Consider the following 26,300-nt stretch of genomic DNA (forward strand, 5'->3'; position numbering starts at 1 on the left):
CTTCCTGTGCCCTTACACAGCCTGGAGGTTTGTTTTGGGTCATTGTCCTGTTGAAAAACAAATGACAGTCTCACTAGGTGCAAACCAGATGGGATGGCCTATTGCTGCAGAATGCTGTGGTAGCCATGCTGGTTAAGTGTGCCTTGAATTTTAAATAAATCACAAACATTGTCACCAGCAAAGCACCCCCACACCATCACACCTCCTCCTCCATGCTTCTTGTTGGGAACCACACATGCGGAGATCATCCGTTCACGTACTCTGTGTCTCACAAAGACACGGCGGTTGGAACCAAAAATCTCAAATTTGGACTCATCAAACCAAAGGACAGATTTCCACTGGTCTAATGTCCATTGTTCGTGTTTCTTGGCCCAAGCAAGTCTTCTTCTTATTAGTGTCCTTTAGTAGTGGTTTCTTTGTAGCAATTTGACCCTGAAGGCCTGATTCACATAGACTCCTCTGAACAGTTGATGTTGAGACGTGTCTGTTACTTGAACTCTGTGAAGCATTTATTTGGGCTGCAATTTCTGAGGCTGGTAACTCTAATGAACTTATCCTCTGCAGCAGAGTTAATTCTGGGTCTTCCTTTCCTCATGAGACCCAGTTTTATCATAGTGCTTGATGGTTTTTGCAACTGCACTTGAACAAACTTTCAAAGTTCTTGAAATTTCCTGCATTGACTGACCTTCATGTCTTAAAGTAATGATGGACTGTCATTTATCTTTGTGTATTTGAGTTCTTATGTGTTCTTGCCATAATATAGAATTGGTCTTTTACCAAATAGGGGTTCTGTATACCACCCCTACCTTGTCACAACACAACTGATTGCCTCAAACACATTAAGAAGGAAAGAAATTCCACAAATGAACTCTTAACAAGGCACAACTGTTAATTGAAATGCATTCCAGGTGACTACCTCATGAAGCTGGTTGAGAGAATGCCAAGAGTGTTCAAAGCTGTCATCAAGGCAAAGGGTGGCTTAATTGAAGAATCTCAAATATAAAATCTATTTTTATATGTTTAACACTTTTTGGGTTACTACATGATTCCATATGTGTTATTTTATAGTATTTCATAGTTTTGATGTCTTCACTATTATTCTACAAATAATATGTGTTATTTCATAGTTTTGATGTCTTCACTATTATTCTACAAATAATTATTATTCTACAAATTAAGAAAAAACATTGAATGCGTAGGTGTGTCAAACTTTTGACTGGTACTGTACATTTCACGCTTAATATTGGGTTGTGCTCAGAAAACTGTTCATGCAGGAAGTTTATTTTTATTTTTCCATCGATGTAAAGGAAAATACTTCAAATATTTCATAATTTTTCAAATAATGAATTGCTGTGTGAAATCCCTACGCATAAATCCGAAGGTACAATACATAGAAAAGCATTGGTTCATAGCAACGAGATTAATTTAATAGCATGAGTTTTTCAGAAACCATATACAAATATTTGCAATCGTTATCATTGTAAAACAAGACTGGATTAAAGCAAGGCATTAGATTAGCAGCATGGATCAAGCTCCTGGTAGGCTGAGCGAGGGAGGAGATTGTGACACAGTCACGGAACTTCTGTGGCATATTAACGATGATATAAGAATAACAGAATGACATAAAGCCAGACTGTCTTACCAGGCCATGACACACAATCACAGCCAGAGCCAGTATCCACAAAGCATCTCAGAGTAGGAGTGCTGATATAGGATCAGTTTAGCCTTTTAGACCATAATGAATAAGAGCGGGGATCTGATCCAAGATCAGTACTCCTAGTCTGAGACTCTTTACTGTACAGATGTAGGATCTTCATTTGAGCCAGTTTGCTACAGCAGGAAAATAATCCTGCAGCAACAGGAAATGTGAATTATTATGTGGATTATAATTCATGAACATCTTTGTAGGAGTTGATACATTCTTTTGCAATGGAAAATCAAGTCTGAAATTTCAAAGTGAGAATTACAAACTCCAGAAACCTTTTTAAACCTCAAATACACTACAGTACACAATTTACATTTCCTGCATTGCAGGAAAGTTCTCCTGCAACAGGGTGATCAAATTAAGATCCTACATCTGTATGAATACAGGCTCAGAACTGATGACAATAACTTCAAATCTCAACATAATCTTTTTTGTATGGTGACACAGCTAGCACACAGTAAAGTTCAGAGATGGGACTCATACAGCATGATCAACATATGAGGTCTGACTGTCTCTTTCTTTCTGGTTACACTAACCTGGTGGTGAGACAAGCGGTGTCCCAATTGGCACACTATTCCCTATATAGTGCAGTACTTTTGACCAGAGCCCTATAGGCCCTAGTCAAATGTAGTGCAAACAATAGTGAATAGGGTGCAATTTGGGATGAACAAAAATCGACCGTATCTGTCGTTGCATAGACAAGCAAAGGCCAGAAAAATAATACAACAAACAAAAATACAATTTCATCTAGTATCCTGCACCAGAGATATGTGCATCTGCAATTCACAACTATATGCAATGGGACAAAATACCACGTTCCCCTTCCATTCATAGTTTAATTTACATTTTTGAATTGAGTCTGATCTACTGCAAAAATAAATGTTTCTGTACGTTCAAAATAACAGGACTTTGGGATGGCATCCCAAACAACTGCACCATTTGGTTCCGATCATTCAAGCAGCTTGTGTCCATGGGCTAAACTTATTAAGCAAATCCCTCTCCCACTTCCTCTATCTCGATCTCTTCCTCCTCCTCTTCCTCTTGTCCGGAGGGGGGTCCGAGGGAGCCAGAGGGGTCGGAGTGACTCATGTGGCCAATGTCTAGCACCCGCAGGTTGGTCAGGTGTTTGAAGGAGTTCTCCTTCACAGAGTGGGCTGACAGACGGTTGAACCTGAGAGGGGGACAGAGCAAAGGTCTGTGGGGGTCAGGGCCCGTATTCACAAACTGTCTCATAGTAGGAGGGCATATAGGATCCGTTTTGTCTTTTTGTCTTTTTTTTTTTCATCATTAGATCATGAATACGATTATATGGCCTGGAGGATCTGATCCTAGACTTGAATCCTATACAACTAGCAACTAATCATAACAAAATGAATCAGGTGCTGAATTTCTCAATATTATGTGATGATGACTGAGCAGATGCTGGAGTTTGATGTGTAAACCAGCACAGCAAGAGCTGCTAACCGATAGGACGTTGTGTTTAGAATCTGAACGAGCATATTATGAGAACCAATCCAATGTGGACATTGTCCATAAGGACCGGCACAACATGTGGTGTAAACAAATCAGGTGTTGAGATTCAGTAAGTAAATAAGCACAGTATGTGGTCTTAGCCAATCAGATTGTCTGTCTGCTGTTCTGTCTATGAGTCAACTCTGATACTCCCTGTAATGCATCAAGGGTACATGACACCATGTTATCCCAATCAAGCCAATGTCTTGAGTGTCAGTGAAGTGGATCCATCTTAGTTTATAATACACTCATGATCTGTCCCAGACACTCACACCTTCTACACACACACGCGCACACACATATTTACAGTTGAAGTTGGAAGTTTGCATACACCTTAGCCAAAACTGTTTACATACAGTTTTTCACAATTCCTGACATTTAATCCAAGTACAAATTCCCTGTCTTTAGGTCAGTTAGGATCCCCACTTTATTTTAAGTATGTGAAATGTCAGAATAATAGTAGAGAGAAATATATTTATTTCAGCTTTTATTCCTTTCATCACATTCCCAGTGGGTCAGAAGTTTACATACACTCAATTAGTATTTGGTAGCATTGACTTTAAATTGTTTAACTTGGGTCAAACGTTTTGGGTAGCCTTCCACAAGCCTCCCACAATAAGTTGGGTGAATTTTGGCCCATTCCTCCTGACAGAGCTGGTGTAACTGAATCAGGTTTGTAGGCCTCCTTGCTCGCACACTCTTTTTCAGTTCTACCCACAAATTTTCTATGGGATTGAGGGCAGGGCTTTGTGATGTCCACTCCAATACCTTGACTTTGTTGTCCTTAAGCCATTTTGCCACAACTTTGGAAGTATGCTTGGGGTCATTGTCCATTTGGAAGACCCATTTGCAACCAAGCTTTAACTTCCTGACTGATGTCTTGAGATGTTGCTTCAATATATCCACATAATTTTCCCCCATCATGATGCCATCTATTTTGTGAGGTGCACCAGTCCCTCCTGCAGCAAAGCACCCCCACAACATGATGCTGCCACCCCCCTGCTTCACGGTTGGGATGGTATTCTTAAGCTTGCAAGCCTCCCCCTTTTTCCTCCTAACATAATGATGGTCATTATGGCCAAACAGTTCTATTTTTGTTTCATCAGACCAGAGGACATTTCTCCAAAAAGTACAATCTTTGTCCCCATGTGCAGTTGCAAACCATAGTCTGGCTTTTTTATGGAGGTTTTGGAACAGTGGCTTCTTCCTTGCTGAGCGGCCTTTCAGCTTATGTTGATATAGGACTCGTTTTACTGTGGCTATAGATACTTTTGTACCTGTTTGCTCTAGCATATTCACAAGGTCCTTTTGCTGTTGTTCTGGGATTGATTTGCACTTTTCGCACCAAAGTACGTTCATATCTAGGAGACAGAACGCGTCTCCTTCCTGAGGGTGTGAAGGCTGCGTGGTCCCATGGTGTTCATACTTGCGTACTATTGTTTGTACAGATGAACGTGGTACCTTCAGGCGTTTGGAAATTGCTCCCAAGGATGAATTTTTTGGCTAATTTCTTTCAATTTTCCCATGATGTCAAACAAAGAGGCACTGCATTTGAAGGTAGGCCTTGAAATACATTCACAGTTACACCTCCAATTGACTAAAATGACTATCAATTAGCCTATCAGAAGCTTCTAAAGCCATGACATCATTATCTGGAATTTTCCAAGCTGTTTAAAGGCACAGTCAACTTAGTGTATGTAAACTTCTGACCCACTGGAATTGTGATACAATGAATTATAAATTAAATAATCTGTCTGTAAACAATTGCCGGAAAAATTACTTGTGTAATGCTCAAAGTAGATGTCCTAACCGACTTGCCAAAACTATAGTTTTTTAACAAGACATTTGTGGAGTGATTAAAAAATGAGTTTTAATGACTCCAACCTAAGTGTATGTAAACTTTCAACTTCAACTGTATATCAACGCACACTCAATGTAAACAGATGCATGCACAAGCTACACACACACAAACAAGCACACAACCCCCCCCCATCCCTCCCCCACTGAACCCATGCAGCATTCCATCCGCTGTAAATTGGCTCAGGCCAGCAGCTCCCACAGCTGTGGAGGGATTTAGAGGAAAAACAAGCGTTTCTAACTGCTGTGATACTTCAGCAGCTGCTGAGGCTGACCCCACAGCATGAAGAGACCAACAGGCTGGAGGACAGAGTGGGCTGGATGAGGTCAGGGCCTGTAAAGTCCTTGAGCTGATAAAACAGCCTAGAGCAGTCAGTCAGACTCCTGCTGAAAAAAACAGCTGTCTCTAAACCAACCAGACAAACCCTCAGGCCACCGTCCCACCAATCTTAGATTATTTACTTTCCAAACTGACCACTGGCCAAAATGTCCTGAAATGATTAGTGGTCTAAGAGGTAAAGTAATATGATGGAAACTGATACTAACCTGGCTAGCTACATACACCAGTATCTATTCAGACCAGTGGTAGCAAGCAGATGAGGAGACAAGGATGTTAATGGTTTAGACTTTTGGGACCCAACCCCGCCCACAGACAAGGAAGAAGTCCGAAGAGGACAGAAGGAAGGAAACTAAGAGAAAACTAGTTGGCAGGTCTGAGCTGTTTTAGTTGGAAATCCAATCATTTCACTTGATTTAATCAATAGTAAAAGCAGCAGAGCATCACAAGCCAAGAAACAGAACTAGACACAGAGGGAGTATCCCTAAATCTTTACCACCATCAGTTCTGTTCTATCCTGCAAAAAACAGATAAACAAGAATTTACACCCAAATGAAACAGTGACTTTTACTTGGTTATCAATGCTGAGTTTTAGAAAAGCACCTGATGAATTTACATAATATACATTTCATACCCCAACCAGATAATTAGGAGAGTTTAGGAAAGTAGATAAATTACAAAACAACCATCTGATGGGTACTTTACATTGCATATATGTGTAGGAGATTTTAATGAGTACAGTCAACACAGAGGTAAAGCAGAGAAGGACAACTTGTTCCGTCAGCAGCTCCCTCCTTCTCTGTGTCCGTTACATAAGTCTCCTCAGCACAGCGCAACATAGATCAGGTCCAAACAGAAAATAACCACACGTAAGGATGATGAGGGAACTATCAACCAAATATCCATCAGAGCCCTGGGCCTGCGTCCCAAATGGCATGCTAATTCCATATACAGTACACTACATTTGAGTAGGGCTCGTTTCAAAAGTAGTGCACTATATAGGGAATAGGGTGCCATTGGACGAAGCTTGGGACTCAATAGACTAGGGGCTATGTGGCTCTGTCTTACAGCTGGCATCAATCAACAGGACTTAGTCACACACTCCCAGTAGAGGATGAATGGTGATGATTTGAGCTGAGTAGAAGGCCAGAAATGTCTCATTCAGAAACAATGCAACAGAAACGGATGGAACAGTGGAGTGGAAAGGAGAACACTGGGCCTCAGAGTTAATGGAAGGGGTCAGGAGTTGAATGACGGTTTAATTATTGTTATCTAAAAAACATAGTAAAGTGTGTGTGTGTGTGTGCTCCAGTTTCAACTGTTCTGCCTTATTATTATTCGACCATGCTGGTCATTTATGAACATTTGAACATCTTGGCCATGTTCTGTTATAATCTCCACCCGGCACAGCCAGAAGAGGACTGGCCACCCCACATAGCCTGGTTCCTCTCTAGGTTTCTTCCTAGGTTTTGGCCTTTCTAGGGAGTTTTTCCTAGCCACCGTGCTTCTACAACTGCATTGCTTGCTGTTTGGGGTTTTAGGCTGGGTTTCTGTACAGCACTTTGAGATATCAGCTGATGTACGAAGGGCTATATAAATACATTTGATTTGATTTGATTTGTGTGTGTGTGTGTGTATGTGTGTGTGTGTATATATATATATATATATATATATATATATATATATATATATATGGTGATTTGAGAGAGTTTGATTGACACTCGCATTTGATATTGGGACTTGAACTTACTGAACATGAGCTGTGGGTTTGAACTGAGAAATAGGTTCAGGTGCGAGTGTGTTTCTAGTTGTGTCGGTGTGTGTGTGCATGCATTAGTGTTTAGTCTCTCACCGTAGGAAGATGCCCTTGATGTTGGGGGTGCCCTCGAAGGCGGTGGCAGGGACAGTGCTAATACGATTGGACTGAAGGTACAGGTACTCCAGAGACTCAGGCAGGTCAGAGGGGACATGGGACAGCTGGTTACTGGACAGGTCCAACGTCTGGACAAACACATCAATCAAATCAATCACCTTGTATTTATTGGGCCCTTCTACACCATCAGAGTGCTAACCAACTACCAACAGTTCCAACAACTGAAGGTCAGAGCCAGCAGCCAGCTTTATCACACAGAAAACCTGTAGGTTCAGTAAACTGAGAGGAAAGAAGTGGTTGAGGGGATCGGACAGATTGTAATGGTGAGGTGTGTATTGGGGGGGTCAACATACATCCTCTTCCTCTCTACTTCTCCCCTCTCCCCTCCACCTCACACACCCCAATCACCCGGTCTCACCGTCAGAGCTCTGAGCTCCATCCAGGCTCCCTGGTAGATGGAGTTGAGTTTGAGCTGGTTGTGGTTGAGGTGGATCTCCCTGAGCTTGGACATGCCCTGCAGCGCCCCCTCTGGTATGGAGGTCAGCTGGTTGTCCTTCACCCGGAGTACCTGCAGGGAGCGGGGAAGCCCCAGGGGCAGGGAGTGGAGGGCGTTCCCTGACAGGTCCAAGGTCTCCAGCAGACGCAGCTTCCTGAAAGCTGGACGATCAACGCGGTTTCATTAGAATATGTCACAATAGAGATATTTAACCACTGCGGTTACAGTTGAAGTCAGATGTTTACATACACTTAGGTTGGAGTCATTAAAACTTGTTTTTCAACCACTCAACAAATTTGTTGTTAACAAATTATAGTTTTGGCAAGTCGGTTAGGACATCTACTTTGTGCATGAAACAAGTAATTTTTCCAACAATTGTTTACAGACAGATTATTTCACTTATAATTAACTGTATCCACAATTACCACAATACCACAATTCCCGTGGGTCAGAAGTTTACATACACTAAGTCGACTGTGCCTTTAAATAGCTTGGAAAATTCCAGAAAATGATGTCATGGATTTAGAAGCTTCTGACATCATTTGAGTCAATTGGAGGTGTAACTATTTTTCAAGGTCTACCTTCAACCTCAGTGCCTCTTTGCTTGACATCATGGGCAAATCGAAAGAAATCAGACAAGACCTCAGAAAAGAATTGTAGACCTCCACAAGTCTGGTTCATCCTTGGGAGCAATTTCCAAATGCCTGAAGGTACCACGTTCATCTGTACAAACAATAGTACGCAAGTATAAACACCATGGGACCACACAGCCGTCATACCGCTCAGGAAGAAGACGCGTTCTGTCTCCTAGAGATGAACATACTTTGGTGCGAAAAGCGCAAATCAATCCCAGAACAACAGCAAAGGACCTTGTGAAGATGCTGGAGGAAACAGGTACAAAAGTATTTATATCCACAGTAAAACGAGTCCTATATCGACATAAACTGAAAGGCCGCTCAGCAAGAAAGAAGCCACGGCTCCAAAATCGCCATAAAAAAGCCATACTATGGTTTGCAACTGCACATGGGGACAAAGATGGTACTTTTTGGAGAAATGTCCTCTGGTCTGATGAAACAAAAATAAAACTGTTTGGCCATAATGACCATTGTTATGTTTGGAGGAAAAAGGGGGAGGCTTGCAAGCCGAACAAGCCGAATAAAGTGGTGATCCTAACTGACCTAAGACAGGACATTTTTACTAGGATTAAATGTCAGGAATTGTGCAAAACTGAGTTTAAATGTATTTGGCTAAGGTTTATGTAAACTTCCGACTTCAACTGTTTATATCATCTGAGCTGAAATATCAGTTATGATGATGAAGACTTTATTTTAATCCATTTCTGTTTCATAATGCATTCCAGTATACATTCTGATATTCATGTAGACAGACATACAGAACATGACAAACAGTACATAGTGCAAGAGTCATCTAACATTAGACATATAGTATTCACATAGACAATTTCTGTACAGCATGTAACAAAACACAAAAAAATATACATATACAGTTTATTCGGAAAGTATTCAGACCCCTTGACATTTTCCACATTTTGTTACGTTACAGCCTTATTGAATAATAGTTTCATCAATCTACACACAATACCCCATAATGACAAAGTAAAAACTGTTTTTTAGAATTTTTAGCAAATGTATTACAAATAAAAAACTGAAATTCCTTTTTACGTAAGTATTCAGATCCTTTGCTATGAGACTTGAAATTGAGCTCAGGTGCATCCTGTTTCCATATATCAACCTTTAGATGTTTCTACAACTTGGAGTCCACCTGTGGTAAATTCAATTGATTGGATATGATTTGGAAAGGCACACACCTGTCTATATAAGGCCCCACAGTTGACAGTGCATGTCAGAGCAAAAACCAAAAAACCAAGCCATGAGGTCAAAAAATTGTCTGTAGAGCTCCGAGATAGGATTGTGTCGAGGCACAGATCTGGGAAGGGTACCAAAACATGTCTGCAGCACTGAAGGTTCCCAAGAACACAGTGGTCTCCATCATTCTTAAATGGAAGAAGTTTGCAACCACCAAGACTCTTCCTAGAGCTGGCCGCCCGGCCTTGGTCATCGAGGTGTTCAAGAACCCGATTGTCACTCTGACAGAGCTCCAGAGTTCCTCTGTGGAGATGGGAGAACCTTCCAGGAGGACAACCATCTCTGCAGCACTCCACCAATCAGGCCATGATGGTACAGTGGCCAGGTGGAAGCCACTCCTCAGTAAAAGGCACATAACAGCACACTTGGAGTTTGCCAAAAGGCACACTAAAGGCCTCAGACCATGAGAAACAAGATTCTCTGGTCTGATGAAACCAAGATTGAACTCTTTGGCCTGAATGCCAAGCGTCACATCTGGAGGAAACCAGACCTGGTGGTGGCAGTATCATGCTGTGGGGATGTTTTTCAGCGGCAGGGACTGGGGGACTAGTCTGGATCGAACGGAGCAAAGTACAGAGAGATCCTTGATGAAAACCTGCTTCAGACCTCAGACTAGGGCAAAGGTTTACCATCCAACAGGACATCGACCCTACACCCAAAGTTAAGTCAACACAATCTCTGAATGTCCTTGAGTGGCCCTGCCAGAGCCCGGACTTGAACCCGATCAAACAACTCTGGAGAGACCTGAAAATAATCAAGGGTTCTGAATACTTTCCGAATGCACTGTATATAGGTGAAAGCCTTATGTTCCACGTAGGATTAACAGGTGTACCTTCTCGGTGCAGCTTGGGGCTAATGAGGCGGTTGTAGCTGAGGTTGAGCTCGGTCAGGGTGTAAAGCATCACCAGGTCATTGCGTCCAATCTCGTTGATGCCGTTGTGAAGCAGCATAAGGGTCTTGGCTCGGCGGGGTAGACCCCTGGGGACACGCTCCAGCTGGTTGTTGTACATGTGGAGGGTGTGTAGCTTCTTCAGGCCCTGGGGAGAAGAGAAAATTATTTTTGTGAACAATTTAACATTATTGTAAGCGCATATCATTGCACATTTCACATTTCTCATAAATCATTTAACATATACACAAATGATGATAATCATAACAACACAACAATTGTGCCCGACACTCTGTGGTGGTTCAACCTGACCAAACTAACCATCAGATCAAGCTATATAGCCATCTATCATATTTTTTATGGTCCTTTGAGCTAGATACACCTGTGGCGGTGTATCTATCCACAGTATAAGATTTAACAAGTTGAATAAAAAAGGCAACATTTAGATTTCCGTCTAAATACACATACCCAAACATAATTATTTTTCATGAGATGGCCATTAACAATAAATGGTCATGTTGCATAGTTTTAGAAAGGTCTGGTACTCACCTTTCTTTGTACAAATAGTTGTACTCACTTATGAAGACACAAGCTCAAATACATAGTAGAAATATATATATATTTTTCTATTCAACAAAAGTGGGGCAATAGGGCCATATGGGGGACTTAAGTAACCCAAGTATTCAGCAATGCTGTAGGCATACATGGAATGCAGCTTGGTGTATGGAGCGGGAGCGTAGCTGATTGTTGTGCAGCAGTAGGTACTCCAGGTTACGGCAGGCTATGAGGGCATCGCCAGGGATACTGCGGATGTTGTTCTTCTCTAGGTGTAGCAGTATCAGACCTCGAGGCAGACCCTGAGGAACCACACTCAGGTTGTTGTTGGACAGGTCCAGATACTCCAGCTTGGTCAACTGGCTGAGAGGGGAGAAGAGAGGGTGATGTTATCTTTGATAGAGAAGAGGTTAGGTTATCACTTTATCTTTAAAGCTCATCTTTCCATGAATAGGCGAATCTCACTTTTCTCTCCCAATTTGATATTTTCTCAGAATGTACCAGCTCAACCTAATATCTCACCATTGGCCTCTCTCTCTCCCCATCTCTCTCTCTCTCTCTCCACCCATCTCTCTCTCCACCCATCTCTCTCTCTCTCTCCCCATCTCTCTCCACCTCGCTCTCTCCATCTCTCTCTCTCTCCCCATCTCTCTCTCTCCCCATCTCTCTCTCCCTCTCTCTCTCTCTCTCTCTCCCCCATCTCTCTCTCTCTCTCCCCATCTCTCTCTCCATCTCTCTCTCCATCTCTCTCTGTCTCCCCATCTCTCTCTCTCTCCCCATCTCTGTCTCTCTCTCTCCCCATCTCTCTTTCTCTCTCTCTCTCTCTCTCTCAATTCAATTCAATTCAAGGGCTTTATTGGCATGGGAAGCATGTGTTAACATTGCCAAAGCAAGTGAGGTAGATAATATATAAAGTGAATATATAAAGTGAAATAAACAATAAAAATGAACAGTAAACATTACACATACAGAAGTTTCAAAACAATAAAGACATTACAAATGTCATATTATATATATACAGTGTTTTAACAATGTACAAATGGTTAAAGGACACAAGATAAAATAAATAAGCATAAATATGGGTTGTATTTACAATGGTGTTTGTTCTTCACTGGTTGCCCTTTTCCCTTTTCTGGCAACAGGTCACAAATCTTGCTGCTGTGATGGCACACTGTGGAATTTCACCCAGTAGATATGGGAGTTTTTCAAAATTGGATTTGTTTTCGAATTCTTTGTGGATCTGTGTAATCTGAGGGAAATATGTCTCTCTAATATGGTCATATATTGGGCAGGAGGTTAGGAAGTGCAGCTCAGTTTCCACCTCATTTTGTGGGCAGTGAGCACATAGCCTGTCTTCTCTTGAGAGCCATGTCTGCCTACGGCGGCCTTTCTCAATAGCAAGGCTATGCTCACTGAGTCTGTACATAGTCAAAGCTTTCCTTAATTTTGGGTCAGTCACAGTGGTCAGGTATTCTGCCGCTGTGTACTCTCTGTGTAGGGCCAAATAGCATTCTAGTTTGCTCTGTTTTTTTGTTAATTCTTTCCAATGTGTCAAGTAATTATCTTTTTGTTTTCTCATGATTTGGTTGGGTCTAATTGTGCTGCTGTCCTGGGGCTCTGTCGGGTGTGTTTGTGTTTGTGAACAGAGCCCCAGGACCCGCTTGCTTAGGGGACTCTTCTCCAGGTTCATCTCTCTGTAGGTGATGGCTTTGTTATGGAAGGTTTGGGAATCGCTTCCTTTTAGGTGGTTATAGAATTTAACGGCTCTTTTCTGGATTTTGATAATTAGTGGGTATCAGCCTAATTCTGCTCTGCATGCATTATTTGGTGTTCTACATTGTACACGGAGGATATTTTTGCAGAATTCTGCGTGCAGAGTCTCAATTTGGTGTTTGTCCCATTTTGTGAAGTCTTGGTTGGTGAGTGGACCCCAGACCTCACAACCATAAAGGGCAATGGGCTCTATGACTGATTCAAGTATTTTTAGCCAAATCCTAATTGGTATGTTGAAATTTATGTTCCTTTTGATGGCATAGAATGCCCTTCTTGCCTTGTCTCTCAGATCGTTCACAGCTTTGTGGAAGTTACCTGTGACGCTGATGTTTAGGCCAAGGTATGTATAGTTTTTTGTGTGCTCTAGGGCAACAGTGTCTAGATGGAATTTGTATTTGTGGTCCTGGTGACTGGACCTTTTTTGGAACACCATTATTTTGGTCTTACTGAGATTTACTGTTAGGGCCCAGGTCTGACAGAATCTGTGCATAAGATCTAGGTGCTGCTGTAGGCCCTCCTTGGTTGGTGACAGAAGCACCAGATCATCAGCAAACAGCAGACATTTGACTTCGGATTCGAGTAGGGTGAGGCAGGGTGCTGCAGACTTTTCTAGTGCCCGCGCCAATTCGTTGATATATATGTTGAAGAGGGTGGGGCTTAAGCTGCATACCTGTCTCACCCCACGACCCTGTGTGAAGAAATGTGTGTGTTTTTTGCCAATTTTAACCGCACACTTGTTGTTTGTGTACATGGATTTTATAATGTCGTATGTTTTACCCCCAACACCACTTTCCATCAGTTTGTATAGCAGACCCTCATGCCAAATTGAGTCGAAGGCTTTTTTGAAATCAACAAAGCATGAGAAGACTTTGCCTTTGTTTTGGTTTGTTTGGTTGTCAATTAGGGTGTGCAGGGTGAATACATGGTATGTTGTACGGTAATTTGGTAAAAAGCCAATTTGACATTTGCTCAGTACATTGTTTTCATTGAGGAAATGTACGAGTCTGCTGTTAATGATAATGCAGAGGATTTTCCCAAGGTTACTGTTGACGCATATTCCACGGTAGTTATTGGTGTCAAATTTGTCTCCACTTTTGTGGATTGGGGTGATCAGTCCTTGGTTCCAAATATTGGGGAGGGTGTCAGAGCTAAGGATGATGTTAAAGAGTTTTAGTATAGCCAATTGGAATTTGTTGTCTGTATATTTGATCATTTCATTGAGGATACCATCAACACCACAGGCCTTTTTGGGTTGGAGGGTTTTTATTTTGTCCTGTAACTCATTCAAAGTAATTGGAGAATCCAGTGGGTTCTGGTAGTCTTTAATAGTTGATTCTAAGATCTGTATTTGATCATGTATATGTTTTTGCTCTTTATTCTTTGTTATAGAGCCAAAAAGATTGGAGAAGTGGTTTACCCATACATCTCCATTTTGGATAGATAATTCTTCATGTTGTTGTTTGTTTAGTGTTTTCCAATTTTCCCAGAAGTGGTTAGAGTCTATGGATTCTAAGGATTTTAAGTCTATGGAGCTGATTTCTGACATGCTGTTCCTTCTTTTTCCGTAGTGTATTTCTGTATTGTTTTAGTGATTCTCTCTCTCTCTCTCTCTCTCTCTCTCTCTCTCTCTCTCTCTCTCTCTCTCTCTCTCTCTCGTACCATTGTCCCTGCCTGTTTCATTACATAATCTTTGTCCCTCCCTGTTTCATTACATAATCATTGTCCCTGCCTGTTTCATTACAGTATCAATATCCCTCCCTGTTTCATTACAGTATAATTGTCCCTCCCTGTTTCATTACAGTATCATTGTCCCTCCCTGTTTCATTACAGTATCATTGTCCCTACCTGTTTCATTACATAATCATTGTCCATGCCTGTTTCATTACAGTATCATTGTCCCTCACTGTTTCATTATAGTATCATTGTCCCTCCCTGTTTCATTACATTATCATTGTCCCTGCCTGTTTCATTACAGTATCATTGTCCCTCCCTGTTTCATTACAGTATCATTGTCCCTACCTGTTTCATTACATAATCATTGTCCATGCCTGTTTCATTACAGTATCATTGTCCCTCACTGTTTCATTATAGTATCATTGTCCCTCCCTGTTTCATTACATAATCATTGTCCCTGCCTGTTTCATTACAGTATCATTGTCCCTCCCTGTTTCATTACAGTATCATTGTCCCTGCCTGTTTCATTACAGTATCATTGTCCCTGCCTGTTTCATTACAGTATCATTGTCCCTGCCTGTTTCATTACAGTATCATTGTCCATGTCTGTTTCATTACAGTATCATTGTCCCTGCCGGTTTCATTACAGTATCATTGTCCATGTCTGTTTCATTACAGTATCATTGTCCATGTCTGTTTCATTACAGTATCATTGTCCATGTCTGTTTCATTACAGTATCATTGTCCCTGCCGGTTTCATTACAGTATCATTGTCCATGTCTGTTTCATTACAGTATCATTGTCCCTGCCGGTTTCATTACAGTATCATTGTCCATGTCTGTTTCATTACAGTATCATTGTCCCTGCCGGTTTCATTACAGTATGATTCCCCTGCCTGTTTCATTACAGTATGATTCCCCTGCCTGTTTCATTTTGCAGTGTCATTGTCCCAGCTTTACATTGGCGTGTGTTGTAAAGTCTATAGGTCTTTGCTTTTCATCAATACCCTCAGTAATAATGTAATAGGTGTCCTGGGATATATTGAATCGTAGAAGAAGACTTTGCTCAGGTGGACTTAATGGCTCTCTGTTGTGTTTTTGTGTTTGTCTGTAAGTCTGAGTATCATACACACATTGACAGTAAATGGTACTACAGTACCTGAAGGTCTCGTTGTCCATGCCTTCGTTGCTAAGCAGGTTGTTCTGTAGGTAGAGCTCTCTGAGCTGGGTCAGGCTATCAAACACCCCTGATGGGATCTTCTCCAGCATGTTGTTCTGTTGTACCAAGAAGACACACACAATCATCATCACTTATGATTATCACAGACACTTGTCAATATTTTTGTTTCCTCTTCTCCTTTAATCCCCCTCCTCAATTCCCACTAACATGGAAGGTGTGGAGAAGACAGGAGGAGAGAACATGAGTAATCGAGGAAATTGAGAAAGAGCCTCAAATGCTTGGCTGTATGTATGTGGAGTGTGCTGTTCTGACGCGTCTTAATTGTCTAAGGTCAGGTAGTCTGTACATACAATACCTTTAGATGTAGGCGGTAGAGAGCAGAGGGCAGGTTCCTAGGGACGTAGCGGAGGAAGTTACTGGACATGATGAGAACCTCTAGGCTGTCAGAACCGTTAAACATGTTCTCTGGTAGCCCTGCATCTGTCAGTTTGTTGTTATGGAGATACACTGACCTGGGGTGGAGTTAGGACACAGGGGAGAAAGCATGTTATTAGTGGTTAAATTTGTTATGCTATGAAAGAAGCAAGGTAATTAAAGGCAATATAACACCTATAGCAACATCAAATCAAATTGTATTTGTCACATGCGCCGAATACAACAGGTGTAGGCCGTACAGTTAAATGCTTACTTATAAGCCCTTAACCAACAATGCAGTTTTAAGAAAAATACGTAAAAAAATAAGAAATAAAGTAACAAATAATTAACGGGGAGCAGTAAAATAACAATGGCGAGGCTATATACAGGGGGTACCGGTACAGAGTCAATGTGCGGGGGCACCGGTTAGTCGAGGTAATTGAGGTAATATATACATGTGGGCAGAGTTGTTAAAGTGACTGATGCATAGATAATAACTGAGAGTAGCAGCAACATAAAATGGGGTGGGGGACAATGCAAGTAGTCTGGGTAGCCATTTGTTTAGATGTTCAGTAGTCTTATGGCTTGGGGGTAGAACCTGTTTAGAAGCCTCTTGGACCTAGACTTAACGCTTCCGTACCGCTTGTCATGCAGTAGCAGAGAGAACAGTCTATGACTAGGGTGGCTGGAGTGTTTGACAACCAGTGGTTGCATCACTGCCTGGTATGACAACTGCTCGGCATCCATCCTCAAGGCACTACAGAGAGTAGTGCGTAAAGACCAGTACATCAAGCTTCCTGCCATCCGGGACCTCTATCCCAGACGGTGTCAGAGGAAGACCTTAAAAATTGTCCCCAAAAAATGTGTCAATGCAACATGGATGCTCTCGATGGTGCAGCTGTAGAACCTTTTGAGGATCTGAGGACCATTGCCAAATCTTTTTAGTCTCCTGAGGGGGAATAGGTTTTGTCGTGCCCTCTTCACGACTGTCTTGGTGTGCTTGGACAATGTTAGTTTGTTGGTGATGTGGACACCAAGAAACTTGAAGCTCTCAACCTGCTCCACTACAGCTCCGTCGATGAGAATGGTGGCATGCTCGGTCCTCCTTTTCCTGTAGTCCACAATCATCTCCTTAGTCTTGATCATGTTGAGGGAGAGGTTGTTTTTCTGGCACCACACGGCCAGGTCTCTGACCTCCCTATATGCTGTCTCGTCGTTGTTGATGATCAGGCCTACCACTGTTGTGTCATCAGCAAACTTAATGATGGTGTTGGAGTCATGCCTGGCCGTGCAGTCATGAATGAACAAGGAGTACAGGAGGGGACTGAGCACGCACCCCTGAGGGGTCCCTGTGTTAAGGATGCGCGTGTCGGATGTGTTGTTACATACCCTTACCATCTGGGGGCGGCACGTCAGGAATTCTAGGATCCAGTTGCAGAGGGAGGTGTTTAGTCCCCGGGTCCTTAGCTTAGTGATGAGCTTTGAGGGCACTATGGTGTTGAATGCTAAGCTATGGTCAATGAATAGCATTCTCACATAGGTGTTCCTTTTGTCCAGGTGTGAAAGGGCAGTGTGGAGTGCAATAGAGATTGCATCATCTGTGGATCTGTTGGGGCGATATGCAAATTGGAGTGGGATACTGGTAATGATGTGACCCATGACCAGCCTTTTAAAGCACTTCATGGCTACAGACGTGAGTGCTACAGGTCGGTAGTCATTTAGGCAGGTTACCTCAGTGTTCTTGGGCACAGGGACTATGGTGGTCTGCTTGAAACATGTTGGTATTACAGACTCAGACAGGGAGAGGTTGAAAATGTCAGTGAATACACTTGCCAGTTGGTCAGCGCATGCTCGGAGTACACGTCCTGGTAATCCGTCTGGCCCTGCGGCCTTGTGAATGTTGACCTGTTTGAAGGTCTTACTCACAACGGCTGCGGAGAGCGTGATCACACAGTCGTCCGGAACAGCTGGTGCTCTCATGCATGTTTCAGTGTTACTTGCCTCGAAGCGAGCATAGAAGTAATTTAGCTCATCTGGTAGGATCGTGTCACTGGGCAGCTCTCGGCTGTGCTTCCCTTTCTAGTCTGTAATAGTTGAATAAGACCTTTCTACCGTGAGAATGTAATGTAATCTACTGTGAGAATGTAATCCTCCTACACAAAACCTCCCACCAACCTACACACACACACACACACACACACACACACACACACACACACACACACACACACACACACACACACACACACACACACACAGACAGACAGACAGACAGACAGACACTTACTTCAGTCCTGGCTTCTGGCCAAATGTGTACGGGTAGATCTTTGTGAGTGAATTTGCAGCAAAATCAGCACTGACCAATGAGGGAGGCAGGTGTCTGGGTGCTGTGGTGAGCTGGAGGGAAAAAGACAGGAAGAGAAGAGGAGAGAGAGAGAGAGAGAGAGAGAGAGAGAGAGAGAGAGAGAGAGAGAGAGATACTCTCTTCATTTCTTTTCTACTGTTGTACTGACCACTGGCAGTAAGGGTTCATTTACATTCCTTCAGAAAGTATTCACACCACTTTACTTTTTCCACATTTTGCTGTGTACCAGCCTGAATTTAAAATGGATTAAATTGAGATTGTTTTTCACTGGCCGACACACAATACCCCATAATGTCAAAGTGAAATAGTGTTTTTTTAAACATTTTTACAAATTCATTAATAATGTAAAGCTGGAAAGTATTCAACCCCTTTGTTATGGCAAACCTAAATATGTTCAGAAGTAAGAATGCGCTGAACAAGTCACATAATAAGTTCCATGGACTCACTCTGTGTGCAATAACAGTGTTTAGCATGATTTTTAAATGACTACCTCATCTCTGTACACCACACATACAATTATGTGTAAGGTCCCTCAGTCGAGCATTGACTTTCAAACACAGATTCAACCACAAAGACCAGGTTTTCCAACGCACCTATTGGTAGTTTTTTTTTAAAGCAAACATTGAATATCCCTTTGATCATGATGAAGTTATTAGTTACACTTTAGTGTATCAATACACCCAGTCACCACAAAGATACAGGCGTCCTTCCTAACTCAGTTGTCGGAGAAGAAGGAACCCGCTCAGGGATTTCACCATGAGGCCAGTGGTGACTTTAAAACAGTTAGAATTTAATGGCTGAGATAGGAGAAAACTGAGGATGGATCAACAACATTGCAATTGCTCCACAATAATAACCTAATTGACAGAGTGAAAAGAAGGAAGCCTGTACAGAATAAAAATGATTCCAAAACATGCATCCTGTTTGCAACAAGCCACTAATGAAATACTGCAAAAAATGTGGTAAAGCAATTCACTTTTTGTCCTGAATACAAAGTGTTATATTTGGGGCAAATCCAAAACAACAAATTACTGAGAACCACTCTCAATATTTTCAAGCATACTGGTGGCTGCATCATATTATGTGTATACTTGTAATCTCTAAGGACTAGGGAGATTTTCAGGATAAAAAAGAAACAGAACGTAGCTAAGCACAGGCAAAATCCTTGAGGAAAACCTGGTTCAGTCTGCTTTTCACTTGTGTTTATTTTGGTTTAATTAGCTTCCCTATATGTAGTAGTTTGACCCGCCCTTGTTTTGTGCGGGATTGTCTTAATGTTACGTGTGTGCATGTTAGGTAGTGGTGTCTTTTCCTTACGTGGCACCCTGTGGTTTTTGGGTTGTCTTGTATAGTCAAATCAAATCAAATTTTATTTGTCACATACACATGGTTAGCAGATGTTAATGCGAGTGTAGCGAAATGCTTGTGCTTCTAGTTCCGATAATGCAGTAATAACCAACAAGTAATCGAACTAACAATTCCAAAACTACTGTCTTATACACACAAGTGTAAGGGGATAAAGAATATGTACATGAAGATATATGAATGAGTGATGGTACAGAGCGGCATAGGCAAGATAGAGTAGATGGTATCGTGTACAGTATATACATATGAGATGAGTATGTAAACAAAGTGGCATAGTTAAAGTGGCTAGTGATACATGTATTACATAAAGATGCAGTAGATGATATAGAGTACAGTATATACATATACATATGAGATGAATAATGTAGGGTATGTAAACATTATATTAGGTAGCATTGTTTAAAGTGGCTAGTGATATATTTTACATAATTTCCCATCAATTCCCATTATTAAAGAGGCTGGAGTTGAGTCAGTGTGTTGGCAGCAGCCACTCAATGTTAGTGGTGGCTGTTTAACAGTCTGATGGCCTTGAGATAGAAGCTGTTTTTCAGTCTCTCGGTCCCAGCTTTGATGCACCTGTACTGACCTCGCCTTCTGGATGATAGCGGGGTGAACAGGCAGTGGCTCGGGTGGTTGTTGTCCTTGATGATCTTTATGGCCTTCCTGTGACCTCGGGTGGTGTAGGTGTCTTGGAGGGCAGGTAGTTTACCCCCGGTGATAAGTTGTGCAGACCTCACTACCCTCTGGAGAGCCTTACGGTTGTGGGCGGAGCAGTTGCTGTACCAGGCGGTGATACAGCCCGCCAGGATGCTCTCGATTGTGCATCTGTAGAAGTTTGTGAGTGCTTTTGGTGACAAGCCGAATTTCTTCAGCCTCCTGAGGTTGAAGAGGCGCTGCTGCGCCTTCTTCACGATGCTGTCTGTGTGGATGGACCAATTCAGTTTGTCTGTGATGTGTATGCCGAGGAACTTAAAACTTGCTACCCTCTCCACTACTGTTCCATCGATGTGGATAGGGGGGTGTTCCCTCTGCTGTTTCCTGAAGTCCACAATCATCTCCTTAGTTTTGTTGACGTTGAGTGTGAGGTTATTTTCCTGACACCACACTCCGAGGGCCCTCACCTCCTCCCTGTAGGCCGTCTCGTCGTTGTTGGTAATCAAGCCTACCACTGTTGTGTCGTCCACAAACTTGATGATTGAGTTGGAGGCGTGCGTGGCCACGCAGTCGTGGGTGAACAGGGAGTACAGGAGAGGGCTCAGAACGCACCCTTGTGGGGCCCCCTAATGTCCTGTATTTTGTTGGGCTTATTATTTTGGTGTGCAAAAGTAAAGCACTTCAAATTAGTTATTTCTGTATTTCATTTTCAGTAAATTTTCAAAAATGTCCCATACGTCAACAGGAAGTTATTGCATTGTTGGCATACAGTGCATTCAGAAAGTACTCAGATCCCTTGACTTTTTCCACATTTTGTTACATTACAGTCTTATTCAAAAATGTATTAAATTACATGTTTTCCTCATCAATTTACACACAATACACTATATTGACAAAATGAAAACAGGTTTTTAGAAATTTTGTGTTCAGACCCTTTGCTATGAGACTCGAAATTGACCTCAGATGCATCCGGATTCCATTTATCATCCTTGAGATGTTTATACAACTTGACTGGAGTCCAACTGTGGTAAATGCAATTGTTTTGACATGATTTGGAAAGGTACACACCTGTCTATATAAGGTCCCACAGTTGACAGTGCATGTCATAGAAAAAACAAGTAATTAGGTTGAAGGAACTGTCCATAGAGCTCCAAGTCAGGATTGTGTCGAGGCACAGATCTGGGGAAGGGTACCAAAACATTTCTGCAGAATTGAAGATCCCTAAGAACACAGTGGCAGCCGTCATTCTTAAATGGAAGAAGTTTGAAACCACCAAGACTCTTCCTAGAGCTGGCTGCCCGGCCAAACTGAGCAATACGGGGAGAAGGGCATTGGTCAGGGAGGTGACCAAGAACCCAATGGTCACTCTGACTAAGCTCCAGAGTTCCTCTGTGGAGATGGGAGAACCTTCCAGAAGGACAACCATCTCTGCAGCACTCCAACAATCAGGCCTTTATGGTAGAGTGGCCAGATGGAAGCCACTCCTCAGTAAAAGGCACATGACTGCCCACTTGGAGTTTGCCAAAAGGCACCTAAAGACTTTCAGACCATGAGAAACAAGATTCTCTGGTCTGATGAAACCAAGATTGAACTCTTTGGCCTGAATGCCTAGCGTCACGTCTGGAAGAAACCTGGCAGCATCCGTATGGTGAAGCATGGTAGTGGCAGCATCATGCTGTGGGGATGTTTTTCAGCGCCAAGGACTGGGAGACTAGTCGGGATCGAGGGAAAGATGAATGGAACAAAGTACAGAGAGATCCTTGATGAAAACCCAGACCTAGTCAGGACTTGAACCCAATCGAACATCTCTGGAAAGACTTGAAAATAGCTGTGCAGCGACGCTCCCCATCCAACTTGACAGAGCTTGAGAGGATCTGCAGAAAATAATGGGGGAAACTCCCCGAATACAGGTGTGCCATGCTTGTAGCGTCATATGCAAGAAGACTCGAGGCTGTAATCGCTGCCAAAGGTGCTTCAACAAAATACTGAGGAAAGAGTCTGAATACTTATGTAAATGTAATATATATATTTTTTATATATATATAAATGTGCAAAAATGTCTAAAAACCCGTTTTTGCTTTGTCATAATGGGGTATTGTGTGTAGATTGATTAGGGGGAAAAAATGATTTAATCTATTTAAAATAACGTAACAAAATGTGGAGGGGTCTGAATACTTTCCGAATGCACTGTATGACTGTGGCAGGCTTTACTCTCCCCTCATCTAAAACAGGGTAAAACTCCTTTCAGTCACTCCTCTGAATATTTGATCAACTATTAGAAATGTAGTAACAGAGAGAGATTACAGAAATAGGAGTAACTGCTACAGTAGTAGCAAGCTTAACGTTAGTGTTACATGGCTTTATATCTGCTCCCCTATCAACATGCTTTTATGGATTAAAGAAACATGGGTTTCTTTTAGGCTTAGTGAGCACTTTAAAATCCCCCTTTCTTTCTGTTTCTCTCCCTTTCTCCATCTCTCCACCTCCCCCTCTCCCTTTCTCTCCCTTTCTCGCTCTCTCTCCCTCCCTCCCTCTCCCCCTCACTCTCTCTCTCTCCCTCACCCCTCTCTTGCACAGTCAAAAATGACTGTATGCCACAGCGACATTTTAGATCTGACCAGCTGGCATGGATACACTGGAAGTGATTACAACCATAAGCGGGCACACACTGGGTGAGAAGAGAATGGATATCGCCTGGTTGACTGTCTGCCACCTTTCCTTCTGGCAACAGCAGCACTGCTGGCAAACATACAGCATCACAACATAAAATAATATATTAGACATTTCACACAGAATTGTACTTTGACACACTAAGAATAGGAGATCCTGGGTGGAAGATCCAAGTATGGAAGGGAAAGGAAAATGTTAATTCTAGAACCAACAAAAGCATGAGTTTCAAATTCCATTTTTTTAACGGGTATTTCAGCCATTTGGTTATTTTGCGGTTTTGTTCAGAAAGCAATTACTCTTTGGAGGGAGATATTGTGTTATGGCTGTAGCCTGAGTCATTACATATTTGTATAGCTGAATTCTTGTGGATGTAGGACTTTGGTTGTCTCAACCTGGAGATCATCCAAGCTCACTCAGTATGGTTTGTATTGCTCAAAATAAAACTTTAAAACTGTTTTTTTTCTTATTATGATTCCTATAGGAGTAGAACCAAGTGGAGGTGTGAAGATGGTTTCAGAGAGCTCCATGGTGACCCTAGCAGCACTTTTAATGAGCACAGTACACTATACTGTGTGCTACTCTCTCCTGGGAGTTCTGATTATGTATGATTACCACATGTGAAAACGGTAAAACTTTAATTGGATAGTTCATCTGTAGATGCTCTAAAGACTATCTACTAATCCTAACCCTTATCCTAATCCTAACTCTAACCCTTATCCTAATCCATCTGTAGATGCTCTACAGACTATCTACTAACCCTAACCCTTATCCTAATCCTAACCCTAGCCCCAGTCTTTACCTTTACCCTAACCCTTATTCTAAACCTAACCCTAACCTTAGCAAGCAGTTACTTACCAGCAGATAGTTTGTTGATAGTATGACCATCTGTAGAGCATCTACAGATGGGAAATACGGAATATTCAAATAAAGTGTGACCATGAAAACGAACTGAAGAATGTTTACATAGGCCCAAATGAACCAGATTCAAGTTCTGTAACAGTGAGGGAAGAATAGTGACTTGTTTTTTCTGAAGGCGAAGGTCTGTGTTTACGACTGTGTTTATAATGACCCACCTTGTTATTGGCCAAGTACAAGTAGGTCAGCTGTTCCAGCACTGTAAACCCTTCATCTTCAAGGCCTGAAAACACACACACATGCACACACACACACACACATAAACACACACGCAAACTAAATGGAACATGAATATAGAACATGTTATTCAGCCTTCAACCCATGCTTAAAAGCATATACAACACAGAAGATAAAGATCGGACTGCTTTGCTTAAGTGAAAAAAGCTGGACAGCAAATAAGAGAAAATAACACACATATGTTAATCATAATTCCAGCTAAGCATATATTATAAATGGGGTGGATCTAGAAGAACTGGAGCCCAGTCTGTAAACCCGACAGTCTGCCAGAGGCTGCGATTCCACATGGACCCAGACAGAGAAAGACAGAAAGAACAAGACAATAATAATAGACACAAACAGAGTTCTCACAGTTTGTTGTCAACAAATAAAGAAATGTCCAACCATACATAATGTCTGTATCTCCACTAGCTACTTTCAGATATCCGTCCCCTGATGTCATTCATTTGTTGTTTTCATTTGATTCTTTCTCTCTTAGTCTCTGTGTCTGGTTTATCTTGCATGTGTAACGGATGTGAAACAGCTAGCTTAGTTAGCTGTGGTGCGCGCTAAATAGCGGTTCAATCGGTGACATCACTTGCTCTGAGACCTTGAAGTAGTAGTTCCCCTTGCTCTGCAAGGGCCATGGCTTTTGTGGAGCGATGGGTAACAATGCTTCGTGGGTGACTGCTGTTGATGGGTGCAGAGGGTCCCTGGTTCGCGCCCGGGTATGGGCGAGGGGACGGTCTACAGTTATACTGTTACACATGGTCAGACTAATGTCTGTCTGTCTCTTTCTCCCTTGGCTACTTTCAGACTAAATGTCTGTCTTTCTCACTGTATGCCTGTCCTGTCTGTCTGTCTGTGTGTCTGTCTGTCTGTCTCTTGCTCCCATAGTAAACTTAATTAGCTGTTTGCTCTTGATTCTCTTCCAGTCTGACTAGTTTTTACCTTGCTCTCTTTCTCTGTCTAGTTTTTACCTTGCTCTCTCAATTCAATTCAATTCAAGGGGCTTTATTGGCATGGGAAACATGTGTTAACATTGCCAAAGCAAGTGAGGTAGATAATATACAAAAGTGAAATAAACAATAAAAATTAACAGTAAACATTACACATACAGAAATTTCAAAACAGTAAAGACATTACAAATGTCATATTATACATATATATATATATATATACAGTGTTGTAAGAATGAACAAATGGTTAAAGAACACAAGGGAAAATAAATAAGCATAAATATGGGTTGTATTTACAATGGTGTTTGTTCTTCACTGGTTGCCCTTTTCTTGTGGCAACAGGTCACAAATCTGTGATGGCACACTGTGGAATTTACCCCAGTAGATATAGGAGTTTATCAAAATTGGATTTGTTTTCAAATTCTTTGTGGATCTGTGTAATCTGAGGGAAATATGTGTCTCTAATATGGTCATACGTTGGACAGGAGGTTAGGAAGTGCAGCTCAGTTTCCACCTCATTTTGTGGGCAGTGTGCACATAGCCTGTCTTCTCTTGAGAGCCAGGTCTGTCTACGGCGGCCTTTCTCAATAGCAAGGCTATGCTCATAGTCAAAGCTTTCCTTAAGTTTGGGTCAGTCACAGTGGACAGGTATTCTGCCACTGTGTACTCTCTGTTTAGGGCCTCTCTCTCTCTAGTTCTTACCTTGCTCTCGCTCTCTCTTGATCTCTCTCTCACTCTGTCTAGTTTTTACCTTGCTCTCTCCCTAGTTCTTAACTTGCTCTCTCTCTCTCTGTCTAGATTTACTTTGCTCTCTATTTATTTTTTAAATATTTATTTTACCCCTTTTTCTCTCCAATATAATGGTCTTATCACATCCCTGCAACTCCCGTACGGACTCGGGAGAGACGAAGTTCGAGAGCCGTGCATCCTCCGAAACACGACCCAGCCAAGCCGCTCTCCTTCTTTGACACAATGCATACTTAACCCTGCCAGCCTCACCAATGTG

General features: G+C 42.1%; 1 protein-coding gene across 1 annotated transcript in view; it reads right to left on the minus strand.

Annotated features, from left to right (window-relative positions):
- Positions 1 to 1,405: 1,405 nt before the first annotated feature.
- Positions 1,406 to 26,300, minus strand: part of podn (podocan) — a 36,113-nt gene continuing 11,218 nt past the window's right edge. Inside the window, exons 5-13 of the mRNA XM_024422275.2 lie at positions 24,278 to 24,342; positions 18,438 to 18,547; positions 16,092 to 16,248; positions 15,716 to 15,831; positions 11,260 to 11,473; positions 10,499 to 10,703; positions 7,703 to 7,941; positions 7,264 to 7,412; positions 1,406 to 2,876 (exon numbers count right to left, since the gene is read on the minus strand). Coding sequence (XP_024278043.1) covers positions 2,690 to 2,876; positions 7,264 to 7,412; positions 7,703 to 7,941; positions 10,499 to 10,703; positions 11,260 to 11,473; positions 15,716 to 15,831; positions 16,092 to 16,248; positions 18,438 to 18,547; positions 24,278 to 24,342 — 1,442 coding nt within the window. The 3' untranslated portion in view covers positions 1,406 to 2,689. The remainder of the gene's footprint in view (positions 2,877 to 7,263; positions 7,413 to 7,702; positions 7,942 to 10,498; positions 10,704 to 11,259; positions 11,474 to 15,715; positions 15,832 to 16,091; positions 16,249 to 18,437; positions 18,548 to 24,277; positions 24,343 to 26,300) is intronic.

This window comes from Oncorhynchus tshawytscha, linkage group LG05, assembly GCF_018296145.1.
Source record: "Oncorhynchus tshawytscha isolate Ot180627B linkage group LG05, Otsh_v2.0, whole genome shotgun sequence".
In the NCBI taxonomy this organism is placed as follows: domain Eukaryota; kingdom Metazoa; phylum Chordata; class Actinopteri; order Salmoniformes; family Salmonidae; genus Oncorhynchus; species Oncorhynchus tshawytscha.